At 39.0% G+C, this 14,595-nt stretch overlaps 1 protein-coding gene across 2 annotated transcripts in view; it reads left to right on the top strand.

Moving 5' to 3' along the window:
• Positions 1-14,595, top strand: part of plcg2 (phospholipase C, gamma 2) — a 100,171-nt gene that overhangs the window by 60,708 nt on the left and 24,868 nt on the right. For both annotated transcript variants that reach the window (XM_057836917.1, XM_057836918.1), the window contains 7 exons: positions 3,970-4,170; positions 7,221-7,343; positions 7,420-7,600; positions 12,994-13,062; positions 13,151-13,260; positions 13,347-13,443; positions 13,534-13,600. In XM_057836917.1, the coding sequence (XP_057692900.1) occupies positions 3,970-4,170; positions 7,221-7,343; positions 7,420-7,600; positions 12,994-13,062; positions 13,151-13,260; positions 13,347-13,443; positions 13,534-13,600 (848 nt within the window). The remainder of the gene's footprint in view (positions 1-3,969; positions 4,171-7,220; positions 7,344-7,419; positions 7,601-12,993; positions 13,063-13,150; positions 13,261-13,346; positions 13,444-13,533; positions 13,601-14,595) is intronic.

Here is a 14,595-nt window from a genome sequence, read left to right as displayed (position 1 = left end):
TCATTTATTGTGCTATCATAGGTTTTCGCTCTGCCAACAGACACAAATATGAATGGGATTAGAGGATTTGTTTTATATATTTTACGAGCGATAATTTCCACATGTGTTGAGTCTTATATCCAATGTGTGATATGTTTTTTATTATAAAAGATTACTCACTCTGTCCATTTCAGCTTGGCTGCGCCCCTCTTTTGCTTAGCCTAGGGTGGTGGGGTGGTCTCATCAGTGCCAGTCATCGTCCTCTTTCTTGACATCTCGGGACATTTAGGTGGCTGCGCGTGTATGGTGGGCACCGCATCTGCTTTCAGCAGCAATTTCTTAGCAAAACCTGATTTCATTTGTCCATAGTTCGAATAGCTTTCAAGTGTAAAATGTGCACCATACAAAACCGTGCCGGAGGCTGGGTCTGCAAAATTAGCCCTCTTTGCACGGACGAACTTTACTTATTGTCTGCGTCGTCCAGCTCATGGGTACTACATTGCGACAAATGCGATTTTTTTTGATAAAACACAAACACAACTCTCTTGTCGATAAACAAAGATGGCACCTGCCTCGACCTTTTGTTTCCTGGCTGTGAGGTCAAAGCCCCATTCGGCTGTTTCCGGAATACTTTCGGAAATGTTCATAATTTTCGATCTATGTTCGATAATTGCTCATGAATGTGATTTATTTTTTTGTTAACTTTATTAATATTTGTTATATTGCCACATAACGATTCTATTGATATCTCACAGCCCCTTAGTATTATAATTCTCTTTAAAAATATATTTTTTTGATTGAAGCAACTTTTTGTGGGATTGAATGATTTAGACACAAATGTCCTACCTGTAATATGGCCCAAACAAAAAAAGGATTGCATCAAAGAAAACGGTTTAAATGAAACATTAAGTGTTCAAATGCAAATTTCTGAGTCTCAAATAATTTTTCGTATTCAAAAACCCTTCTTCTATGTTTGAATTTTTTAAATTTTTGATTGAAGCTATTTTTCTTTTTAAAATATATATATTTTTTGTTTGAAGCAACTTATTTTTTGATTAAATAATAAAGACCAAAATGTGGCCCAAATGTAAAACTGCATTACTTTGACTTGAAACTTGACTTCAATCAAAAGAAAAAAATTCAAAAGAAAAATAGTTTTCAAATGCATTTTTTTGAGTTTCAAAATTATTATTGCATTCAAACACATTTTTTTTTAATATGAAGTCACTTTTTTTTAAATTGAAAATATATATTTTGATTGAAGCGACTTTTTTCTTTTTTTGATTGAAGCAACTTTTTTTTGGATTCAATAATAAAGACACAAACCTACCTCCAAAGACACCTAGCCCTCCGTAGGGCTAACGTTACGTGAGCGAGTAACAGCGAGCGACATCTTATTTATTAGCGCTGAGAAGTCTGCTGCTTTAAGATGGCGGCTGTTTACTAACGCCGCCCAGTCTGTCCTTTCGCATCTAGTTCTACATAGATGTGATATCTATGAGATGCATCACACGCTACCTTCTACTACCGTAGCATCATGCGGGCGTAGTTTTTAGCAACGTCGGAGTAGTTTGTAGCGGCTGTCGGCTGCGATAAGGTTTTTTTTTGTTTTTAATTGCTTCTTCCTCTACGCACGTGACGTCAGCGTGTTGTCCGGCATTAAAAGTAGTCCGAGCAAAACGTGATGCTTAGAGCTGGCAAAATTAAACGATTCCTCGAGGTGAATAAAATTACTCGGACTAGTTTTTAAACTCAAGTTACTCGAGTTGCTCGAGTATTCTTTTCAGCTCTAGTATTTATATACAAACACTTACTACTTACTTACAAAGTCTTCTAATGATGTAACAAGAGTGGGACCCTAGCAGCCATACATACTCCGTAACATTAAAGGAAATGATAGCATAAGATGGACAAAACAACATTTTTGGTGTAAGTAAACTGGGAGACATGGTTAATGTACATCATCAATGTACAACATCAGCACAAATGATTCGGATGCATATTGTTACAAAAATTCTATCACCGGAGACAACAAAGATAGGGGGGATTCTGTTTATGTGAGATGCTCATACGCCACCTAGAGAGACACTGGAAGAGACAAAGTGAAAGAGAGAGCTCGCATGTCTCCTGGCGGGATGCCGTAGCACTCGGACACGCCAAGCGAAAGAGAGGCTTTTTCTGGATACCGCTTGTCACCCGTATAGTACAAATTGGCTCGCATGATGAGGCTCAATTTCTCTGGTGGCGATGCTCGTATCCTGAAAACCTGATTAGGTGCTCGTATCACTAGTGTCCACTGTATAGGCCCTTTCTTAAAAATTAGCATATTGTGATAAAGTTCATTATTTTCTCTAATGTACTGATAAACAAAGGACTTTCATATATTTTAGATTCATTACACACAACTGAAGTAGTTCAAGCCTTTTATTGTTTTAATATTGATGATTTTGGCAAAAAAGTTAAGAAAAAACAAAAATCCCTTTCTCAAAAAATTAGCATATCATGAAAAGGTACTCTAAAAAAGCTACTAACCTAATCATCTGAATCAATGGGTTAACACAAAACACCTGCGAAAGATTCCTGAGGCTTTTAAAAACTCCCAGCCTGGTTCATTACTCAAAACCGCAATCATGGGCAAGACTGCTGACCTGACTGCTGTCCAGAAGGCCATCATTGACACCCTCAAGCAAGAGGCTAAGACACAGAAAGACATTTCTGAGTGAATAGGCTGTTCCCAGAGTGCTGTATCAAGGCACCTCAGTGGGAAGTCTGTGGGAAGGAAAAAGTGTGGCAGGAAATGCTGCACAACCAGAAGAGGTGACCGCACCCTGAGAAAGATTGTGGAGAAGAATCCAGACCTTGGGGGACCTGCAGAAACAGTGGACTGAGTTTGGAGTAGAAACATCCAGAGCCACCGTGCACAGGTGTGTGCTGGAAATGGGCTGCAGGTGCCGCATTCCCCAGGTCAAGCCACTTTTGAATTGAACCTGAAACAGCGGCAGAAGTGCCTGACCTGGGCTACAGAGAAGCAGCACTGGACTGTTGCTCAGTGGTCCAAAGTACTTTTTTTCAGATGAAAGCAAATTTTGCATGTCATTCGGACATCAAGGTGCCAGAGTTTGGAGGAAGACTGGGGAGAAGGAAATGCCAAAATGCCTGTAGTCCAGTGTCAAGTACCCACAGTCAGTGATGATCTGGGGTGCCGTGTCAGTTACTGGTGTTAGTCTACTGTGTTTTATCAAGGGCAGGGTCATTGCAGCTAGCTATCAGGAGATTTTGGAGCACTCCATGCTTCCATCTGCTGAAAAGCTTTATGGAGATTAAGATTTTATTTTTCAGCACGACCTGGCACCTGCTCACAGTGCCAAAACCACTGGTAAATGGTTTACTGACCAAGGCATTACTGTGCTCAATTGGCCTGCCAACTCTCCTGACCTGAACCCCATAGAGAATCTGTGAGATATTGTGAAGAGGAAGTTGAGAGACACCAGATCCAACACTGTGGATGAGCTTAAGGCCGCTATCGAAGCATTCTGGGCCTTAGGACCTCAGCAGTGCCACAGGCTGATTGCCTCCATGCCACGCTGCAAAGAAGCAGTATTTTCTGCAAAAGGATTCCTGACCAAGTATAGAGTGCATAGCTGATATAATTTATTGAAGGTTGACTTTTTTTGTATTAAAAAACACTTTTTTGTATTGGTCGGATGAAATACAGTATGCACATTTTTTGAGATTGGGGTTTTTGGTTTTTCTTAATTTTTTTGCCAAAATCATCAATATTAAAACAATAAAAGGCTTGAACTACTTCAGTTGTGTGTAATAAATCTAAAATATGTGAAAGTCTAATGTTTATCAGTACATTACAGAAAATAATAAACTTCATCACAATATGCTAATTTTTTGAGAAGGACGTGTAATATGTATGTTTGTTCTCTCTTTTTTTCTTTTATGGTGTTAAATATTTTAACCTATTGTCTTTAATCTTATCAGGCGCAATGGGAGAGTCCAGCATTGTCGCATTCGTTCTTGTACAGAGGGACAAGGCACATACTACTACCTGACTGCAAACCTCCAGTTTCCCAGTGTGTATGCACTTATACAGCACTATAGGGAGAACCCACTGCGTTGTCAAGACTTTGAATTGCGTCTCACCGATGCTGTACCTCATCCCAACCCACATCTCCAACAACGGTTTGTCCCTGTCAACTCATATTTCAGTAAAACCAAAATATGATTCATGAATTACTTTGCCTATTTTTAGCTCTCATTTTGAAGATACTCTCCAGGCTAACTTATGTAATCGTTATTGCGCAAAGACAGAATGCAAGACAAAAATGATTTCACGAAGGGCGCAGTGGGTAAAGGTTTTCATTTCAACTGATCAAGTGGACACCTTTTCACCAATCTGCTGTTTTACAAACGTAATCAGTTGATTGCAGTCAGGTACTGCTTGTTTCATAAGAAAACTCATTGTGTAAAGCAGTGCTTCTCAATTGTTTTCTGTTACGCCACCCCCCCAGGAAGACGTAAACATTTCATGCCCTCCCCAACACTCTGTCGCCACTATAAATAGATACCATTTTTTGGCCCCAATGCCGATACCTGGCTGTGCAGTATCATCCGATACCATACCGATACCACCTCTTTTGAAAGAACCTCTTACTGCATACCTGGTATGGATAACAATAGTTGAATAAACCTTTGGCTCTCAAAGGCCAAAATAATGCTAAATTTGTGAAATTAAAACATGTATAATACTAGTCCAACAGTAAAACAAAGAAGAAATACAATAAATGAACTGAATTTTTTTTTTTTTAAACCCTGAGTTTTTGCTCTCAAAGGCTAAACAGTGCAACTTTCATGAAATTATAAGTAATAATATTTGACCACAGCATCCTGTCTCTCTGTTAGCCTCCCTCTCTGTTCATCACCTTATCCCCTTAGCTTAGCTTACTTCTACAGCACTTTTAAATAAGCTTGCCATCCGTCCTTTGAAATAAGGAATCGTTCCGAATTGGGAATTAAAAAGTTGCGTTCTGTATTGAACCAATACAGAATATATATAAATAGATACATTTCTATGCATTTTATGAGTTTTGGGGATGTGCCTTTTTTTGTCGACTGTTGGGCTTTGGGCAGGAAGGGGCGTCCCTTATTTCTTTTCTGAAAGGTGGTAACCCTACTTTGGGAACAGGTCTCAAATTACTGCGGCATTTGTTTCTGTAAAAGACAATAAAAGTAAAGTAGACGGTGAACTGACCAGGGATTGTTGCTGCGGTCCAGCCTCCTTCCTCTGGGCAGCAGTCTTGCTGTTGCCAATCTTAATCCACCTCTCGAAACTTTCAGGCCACAAATCTTGCATGCAGTCATTGAATGTAATCAACGGAATTTCTGTGCAGAAATATTTCCAGACCACTGCCATTTCTCCTGGTTTGTTTTCCCTCCATATGAAAAAGCTGTCCCGACATCGGTTAAGAGCGGCTATTGGCTCGCTCTCATTGGTCTGGAGCAGGCCAATAATGATAGCTACTTGGCATGCAAAGTGATCACGTATCATCACACAACACAGAAACAGAGTGTAATGAGCGTCAGGAGGAAAAAGGCTGCGGTCAAGTGTTATAATACTGGACCGGGTAATGGTATCGGCGCCCTGTTTGTTGGTACTTGCCGATACCGATACCGCCATTTAGTACCGGATCGGTCCTCCCCCGGCGATACTGTTATCGGTATCGGTGCATCAGTAATAAATAGTATCATTTGTAAATGGGCTTTCTCGGGATTTAATAACGGACATGTTAGACTTAGCAGAACACGTTGACGCAGGAAATTCGGACCCTGAGCACGTGGCTTAGAAAACACAGTGGTTTATAGCGAGAGAGCGCTCATGCAAAACCTCAGCAATGGCTGCCATGCTGCCATGTTGGGAAGGAAGGAGCACTATCTTGACTCCAGAGCCATGTAGCTTGACTCGCTCAACTCAAACCCCGCCGAGTTCACGCCCGCCTACCGAGTTTGATGAGCCAATGACAGATAAAATTATTTCATGCGGCCACTGGGGGAACAAGAGTGCAAGAATGAAATAGATAAAAAGTGAAATACATAAATGTTGAAATAAATAAATAAATAAGGAAATAAATAAATACAAATTTAAATAAATACAAAATGAAATAAATATATATATATTGGAATGAATAAATAAATGTTGAAATAAATTAATAAAAATGGAAATATATGTTAAAAATGAATATAAAGTGAAACAAATAAAAATTGAAATGGATAAATAAAAATTGAAATAAATATATTTAAAAATTAAAATAAATAAGCAAATATTGAAATAAATGTTAAAATAAAATAAATATTGAAATAGAAGCATTTTAATGACACTTTTAATTATTATTTTAATTGCGTATTTAATTAATTTTTGAACTGCTGGTCCTCCATTTTAATGACACTTTTAATTATTTATTTGCGTATTTATTTATCTAATTTTTGCATTCCTGGAAAATATTAGAGCCTACAAGTCTTTAAATTCGTGGTTCCTTTTAACATCATAAAAACATCATTAAAGATATGCAGCCTTCAGACCAAAGTTAAGCCATCGCTAGAAAATGCCTTGCTCGCGCTATGCTAACCTGTCACTAAAACCAGGTTTGTGTTCACACAGACCTTGCGTTGTCAAAAGTCGGTACAAATGCTTGCTCACTTGCTCACCAATAGCTCTCACAGCTTCCCCTCCTTCTCCATTCACCTCTCAGCAGTAATGTCAAGTACATCTTATTTATTCATTTTATTTAATTGTAGCGTCAACAGGAACAACGCCAATTTTGTGAGAGTTTTCAAAGGTTTATCTGCAACCGGAAGCACAGAGCACGACTACTGTTACCTGTAGCCAACGCCATCAAAAACGAAAACAAAACAACAGCCTTCCACCCCTTCCTCTCTTCAGTCAGTGACGTGGTGCGTTTAGGGACAGCTTAGAAAACACAAAACTCCATTCATCAACTTTGCAACCTGAAGAATACATGCAATCTGAATTGTTACAGTATTTTTTCTATGAAGTAGTTTCACATTAATTTCGACTTAAACAGTGAACTCCAACGAAGGCGGAAATTCGGGTTACGTTACGGTGTAGAAGCGGAACTCATTCATAACTTGATGACTCCCTGTATTAGGGTGTGAAAAGCCTGCACTGTTTGTTTTACATCAACAATTGGTTGAAGATTGTATTGTATTTGTTTTAGGTGGTTCTACCCAAACCTGAGCAGAGGTGAAGCTGAAGAATATTTGCTCAAAATCCCTAGAGATGGAGCATTCCTCATCCGACAGAGGGAGGGAGAACCTGAATCCTTTGCTATCACGTTCAGGTCGAGCAGCGTGTTTATACCTAGGTTGCTTCATTGAATTGATTTTGTACAAAAATACCAATTCTCCATCTTTCAGAGGCGACGGTAAGGTGAAACACTGTCGGATTCAGAAGGAAGGCAATGTTTATCTGCTCGGTACAACAACCGAATTTGAAAGCCTCGTGGAGATGGTAAACTACTTTAAGAAGAAACCACTATATCGCAAGACCAAGCTACGCTACCCAGTCACTCCTGACCTTGTGGCTCGCTTCAGCACAGTGAGTTAAAAAGGAAATGGGTAAAAATACTGTCTGTAGACACATTTTCAAAGATTACAGTACAGCTGCACAGTATGTAGGGAATAAGTCACAGGAGTATGCCATTTTTTTCTGAGATTCTGAGAATCGTTACATTTTCCTAATATTTGCCCAGAAAATGGAGAGTCGTTTCTTAAGATAAAATGTATTTCTAAATAATCTAAATAATCATAACCCTTAAAGCAGAAGTAGGGAACCTATGTCTCACAAGCTATATCTGGCTCTTTTGAAGAGTCCATCTGGCTCTCCCCAACCCGTGATTTTAAATGTGGAACCGGCCAGCTTGTTTGACATACATTGGTATGAAAAAGTGTCTGAACCTTTTGGAATTTCTCACATTTCTGCATAAACTCCCCATCAAATGTGACTTGATCTTTGTCAAAATCAGACAGATGTAAAAACAGTGCCTGCTTTAACTAAAACCACCCAAACATTTATAGGTTTTCAGATTTTAATGAGGATACAGTATGCAAACAATGCCAGAATGGGGAAAAATAGGTAAGTGAACCCTCTGCCTAAGGAGACTTTGAGCAATTGAAACCAATTTTTACCAAAATATTTAAGTCAGGTGTGTGCCCAACGACTGATGAATGGTTTAAAGCTGCCATGCCGACTATAAAACTCACACCTGGCAAGAATTGTCTTGATGAGAAGCATTGTCAGATGTGCTTCATGGCTGGGTCAAAAGAGCTGTCTGAAGACCTGCGATCAAGGATAGCTGATTTGTATATAGCTATGAAAGGATACACAACCATCTCTAAAAGTCTGGATGTTCATCAATCAACAGTCAGAGAAGTTATCTTCAAATGGAGAGATTTTGGCACTGTTACTTCTCCCCCAAGGAGTGGCAGTCCACCAAAGATGACACCAAGAGAGGTAAAAAAGAAGCTAAGCGTGTCTGCTAAAGACTTAAAAGAAATTACTGGCACAGTCCAATATCTCTGTGCACACATCAGCTATATGTAAAACTATTGCCAAGAATGGTGTTCATGGGAGAACTCCACGGAGGAAGCCACTGCCCTCTAAAAAAAACAATATTGCTTGTTTAATGTTCGCAAAAAGGCACTTGGACACTCCACAGAAGTTTTGGCAAAATATTTTGTGGGCTGATGAAACCAAAGTTGGTTTGGGAGTAACACACAACGTCATGTGGGGAGGAAAAATGGAACAGCTCACCAACACCAACACCTCATCCCCACTCGCATGATTGAGGGAGCATCATGATTTGGGGCTGTTTGCTGCCTCAGGGCCTGGACAACTTGCATACAGTAATGGAAGAATGATTTCAAAAGTTATCAGGATGTTTTGCAGGAAAACCTGAGGCCGTCTATCAGACAGTTGAAGCTAAAAAGAGGATGAATGCTGCAACAAGACAATGATCCAAAACACAGAAGTAATCCAACTTCAGAATGGTTTCAGAAGATCAAATTACACATTCTGGAGTGGCTTCAAGTGGGGTTCAAGTTCAGACTTGAACCCCATTGAGATGCTGTGGCAAGACTTAAAGACAGCGATTCATGACAGACATCCCAGGAATCTAACTGAACTACAACAGTTTTGTAAAGAAGAATGGGCCAAGATTATTCCTGATCGATGTGCCAGACTGATCTGCAGCTACAGGAAAGCTACAGCTACTGGTTGAAGTTATTGCTGCCACAAGGGATGGGAGGGGGGCACAAAATATTAAATGTGATGGCTCAGTTACTTATTTTCCCCCTTCTGTTATTGTTTGCATACTATCCTCATTAAAATATGAAAACCTATAATATTTGCTTGGTTTTAGTTAAAGCAGACACTCTTTTTTCATCTGTGTGATTTTGACAAAGATCAGATCACATTTGATGGGGATTTTATGCAGAAATGTAATTCCAAAATGTTCAGATACTTTTTCATACAACCGTAAACAGGCTGTGATTAGCTGATGGTCCATTCACACATTTTTCATGAACCTTCAAATGTACGTCGCAATAATATGCTTCAATTCAGTGCCCATTGGTGGCCCTCCCGTCGCGGATGGCAAGGAGATGGGAGTTGGTACAGAGCTCATCACGTGTGTCAAGACTCTGCTCAGCCAGCAGCGAAGCTGGCCCCTTCCAACACATGCCGTGCAGGATGATATTAAAAATGCGTAGAGGAAAGATTAAACCATGAAAGTGAACTGCGTGGTACCTAAGGGCGTAGGTTTGCATAGGGACTGTAGGGACATAACACTAATAACTTTTTAGGATGCTCAAATTGTCCCCACCAACTTTTACGCAACCTTATTTACATTATATAATGACTTCAATTAAATAGGTAATTCAGCTTGTCTTCCCATGTTATAAGGATTGAATTAACCCTACCATTATTAAGTGAATTTCAGTACTTTCAATATGTTCAGACTTACATTGACCCCTTTTCCCTTGCTGAATGTGCTAGTCCATTTTTTTGCCCTCAAACGCAAGTTTGATTGGCTGATGACTTGACCCCTTCGCTCCCTACACGCACACACACACACACACACACACACACACACACACACACACACACACACACACACACACACACACACACACACACACACACACACACACACACACACACACGTTTGACAGAACACAGCCTGTCAAAATTTTTGCCCTGATAATATTTGGCTCCCGAAGCTTTTGTGGTAGTGAATAAGCACTCTTTTACATTCAGTTGGACTCTCAATGTTATTCAAAGGTGCTAAATAAATATAATCGTACATCGTAAACATACACGTGCAACATGAATCTGGCATAAATAAATGCTTAAAGACACCGCGAAGATGTTAACAGTAAGAGAGCGGCGTGAAGTTGAGTTGTGTGCAGCCAAATGGCAGGATGTGTCAAAGGAGAACTTTTCTACATGTCCGTCCATGATCAAATGTAAGTAGATATGTTTTTTATCGAAAGTTTGTAGTGTTCACTTTGGAATCGCTGCATTCGCAGCCATTTTTAACATTACGCTTATGCGCAGAACTGTTTATTTTTTTTGCATTCCTAGATACTTAAGAGATTATTAACAAGTTTTCTTTTTCCTTTTTCTGAAAAAAGAAAGAAAAAAACCTTAAATTCCCTTGTTTTCAGTGTAAATCTACTAAAAATAAGTGAAATTATCTTCTAGTGCTTCAAGTAAATTTTCCTAACTTAGATTTCTTAAAATGAGAAAAATAGCAAGCTGAAAATAAGCTTCACACTTATTTTAAGCAAAAAGTGTGTAGGCCTAAATTTCATCTTAAAAGACTTGTTTGTCAGAAATGTTCTTAATACAACAATATTGTTCAAAACATTATTTGAAAGCATTTTTTCTTGATTTAGGTGAAAAATGGCTTTTAGAGAGAGACATCGAGAACCAAAAGTGTTATTTGCCTTGTGGCAAAACTGATTTTGCCGTGTGGCAAAATTCATTTTGATTTTGCCACTTGGCAAAGAAAAAATGCCACACGGCAAAAAAAAAAAAAAAAAAAAAAACGCCACATGGCAAAATCCATTTTGCCACATGACAAATACCAATTTTGGTTCTCGGCCCTGCTGCTTTTAGATGTACGGCCTTAATAAGAACAAATACAGTACTGTAGTAATATTTACTTAAAATAAGTGGAAGAATCTGACACATTGAGCTGTTAACTAGCCTTTACAACTCGAAACAAGATACAGTGTACCACAAAAGCACTCACTTTTGTTGCCAGGGGTTTAGATATTAATGGCTTTATTTTGAGTTATTTTGAGGGGAAAATAAATTAACTCTCTTATATAAGCTGCACACAGACTACTTTTCATTGTGTGTGAAAGTGTCATTTTGTGAGTGTTGTCCCATATAAATATATACTTAAATGTCTTAAATATACTTAAAATATCTGCAGAAATGCGAGGGGTGTACTCACTTTTGTGATACACTGTAAATTTTCCAAGTGGTAAGTGCGCAACTGAGCAACGATAGTAACATCCCAAGTAACGATGTCAGACGTTAGTTGTGGTTTTCTAAAGATTTATTTCAATCACAACTCGGCAACTGCTCATAAAAGCCGAGTGGGCCCTCACTCTCGCTCCTGCATGATGCGTTCCCATGAGCGCATGGGGAAAAAAAACTAATCATAAAACAGACTCAGACAAGCTAAAGCAAAATAAATAAAACTTCCCTCAACCTTCCCCTCGTATGCTGGGTGGCTGTTCATCTCAAGCTCGGGTCCTCTACCAGAGGCCTGGGAGTTTAAGGGTCCTGTGCAGTATTTTTTGCTGTTCCTCGGACTGCGCTCTTCTGGATGTAGGTGTCTGTTGTTTCTCTATGTATTTGCTGGAGCCACTTCTCCAGTGTGGGAGACACGGGCCCCAGTGCTCTTATGACTATAGGCACTACGCCTGACTATGCCTGTCGCGATATGCAGTAAGTCAAATTATCGCACAGTTAGTAAAAATGAGGGCGGTTATTTTCCGGCTGCGATTTATCGCCGCGTGCGTGTGTACATACATGTGTGCGTTCGTGTGCTACGTGCACTCGGCACACGTGCATGTTGTTTCCATATGAGACTCCAGTAGCTTTCACAGATGTTTATTGGCCATCAACACGCCGTCGAATTAAAGTTCATCTAAGTTCAAGACATACAAAATAAGGTAATATTTCTATATTAAACACTGTAAAATGTTAGCATTGCTATATTGAGGGTAATGGAAAAAAGACAATATACGAACCATTTTAGTCTGCTATAAAAGGTTGACAGTCTTCTCCACAACGCAAAATAGCGGTTAAAAGGTGACGCATCAAACATGAAAACTCGCTGGATTAAAAGAATTTGCAACAACAGCAAACAAAAGGAAAAAAAAATCTATTACTAATACAACATGCATGACGAAAGAGAAGTGCATTTTGTTTTTCGTTTGACTGAGTGTAAAGCTTACGGCTAGTGGCTTCGCAAACGTACTTCCGGTGAACATTTCAAAATAAAAGCATATCATGTTCAGATTTCTGGAGGCAATCGCATATACTTCAGATTCTACACTAAGAATAAATCTAAAATGATACCTATTATGAAAAATCTGTTTGGCAATGATAATATGATGTCATAAATGATAATAATTTGGCTTCAAATTTGTTGCATGCGCACTTTGCTGGACAAGATGATAGTCATTATGAATCAATTTAACACGTTTAATGGGCTCTAATTGACAAAAAAAAAATATGACGGTGGGTTTCTCACCTATTTCATCTTTTGCACCAACTTATAAAATTTGTTACCGCGACAGGCCTAGGCACTATTGTTGAATATGTTGGGTGTTTTGGCTCTCTCGGTCAAAAAGGTTGTGTCGGAAAAAAACTGAGATGAGTTGGATTGGACTTTGGCCTTTGTTTGACAGGATAAAGATGCTGCCTCACTCTATCAAATGAAAACGTATGTTGAACCCAACGAGATTGAATCATCACTGGTGAGTACGCTAATATCTCGTATTGCGTGTCATGATTTGTGCACTGTAGGGTCACTGTATTTTCATTTTTTTGTCTGTCTTCTTTCAGCCAAAGAGTACTGTTAGGGCTGTTTACCGCTACCAAGCTGAGAGACCCGATGAACTCACCTTCAGTAAAGGGGCTCTGATACATAATGTATCAAAAGACAATGATGGATGGTGAGTCTGCATTATTTTTGGTTGACATAACCAATTGCAAATATACCCAGAAAGAAAAAAATGTTCACATTCGTCTAATATTCCAGGTGGAAAGGGGACCATGGTGGAAATGTACAGCTCTTTTTCCCATCCAATTATGTTGAGGAGGTGTCTTACAACCCAAAACTTGATTTTGGACAACAGGTGAAAGGCATTTAACATAATTATTTCTGTGAGTGCTTGAAGGTATAAAGATGAAAATGTCACATGCATTTGTAACCTAAATTAAAACAGGACATAGAAGACAATCCTTTGGGTGAACTATGTAAAGGCGTGGTGGATATCTCTAAGTGCAACATCTGTGAGTAGAATTTATTTTCCCGTCTCATACCTTACCACGTTAATGTGGAATAATTTATAAATATGGTGGAAGACAAACAAACTGTATCAAACCTGAGTTTAAAACCCAATGTAATCAATTGACCCTTCGCAAACGCTGCCTCCTAAACAGCAATCAAACAATCGAATGCCTTCGAGACCGTTGTTAAGAAAGCATGATCCGACAAACTCTCGGATGCCCCATTGTCATAATGAATTGATTTTGTATCAACTACCGTAAATTTTTACAGCTGAAGACAAAAAAGCTCACAAAGCCGCGCACGTTCAAAAAAGTAGTAGTAGTAGTAGTAGTAGTAGTAGTAGTAGTAATAGAATTACTTTTACTTCGCTACATTTTACCACTGCGGACTGTATGTAAAAAAAGTTGTCCAAGAGTTTAAGAGGATGCTCGCCATTAGCATTAGCCTAATGCTAACGCTAATGCTACGAGCATAGACTTCATAATCATATTGACGGCTTAGATTTGAATGTCACTGCGCCACACCGTCAAGTAGGGGGCCATCCCACCATCCGTTTGTTATTCGCAGTCGGTCCCAGCGACACAGGCAGCCATCCAATGCCGAATTTATGTTGAAAAAGTACGAAAGCTGTACCGCATACAAACAGGAAGGATTGTCTCAGGAATGATTTGTTCGAGGATTCAATGTAATTATTATATTTTTCGGTTTTCTCACAAGGATTTTTAACGTAAAAAACTTTTTGTTACAAGGCTGCCGCCACATTGTCAACAATCGAGACTGTTTTACGTCCATATCAATTAAGAATTCAGGGCTTTAAGCATTTATTCACAATAATTTTCACCGGAAAAGCTCTGTTTACATATGGCGGCCGCCACATTGACTGACGGTCTAGCATCTTACTTCGACATATTTATGAAAAATAAATGCTAACTGCATAATTTTTTTTGCTTTTAACCAGGAATCAATCAGTCATTTATTCACAAGAATTTTCAACGAA

The sequence above is a fragment of the Corythoichthys intestinalis genome, chromosome 5 (assembly GCF_030265065.1).
Source record: "Corythoichthys intestinalis isolate RoL2023-P3 chromosome 5, ASM3026506v1, whole genome shotgun sequence".
Taxonomy (NCBI): Eukaryota; Metazoa; Chordata; class Actinopteri; order Syngnathiformes; family Syngnathidae; genus Corythoichthys; species Corythoichthys intestinalis.
Note: the sequence above shows the minus strand (reverse complement) of the source record. Positions and strands in the feature narration are given on the sequence as shown.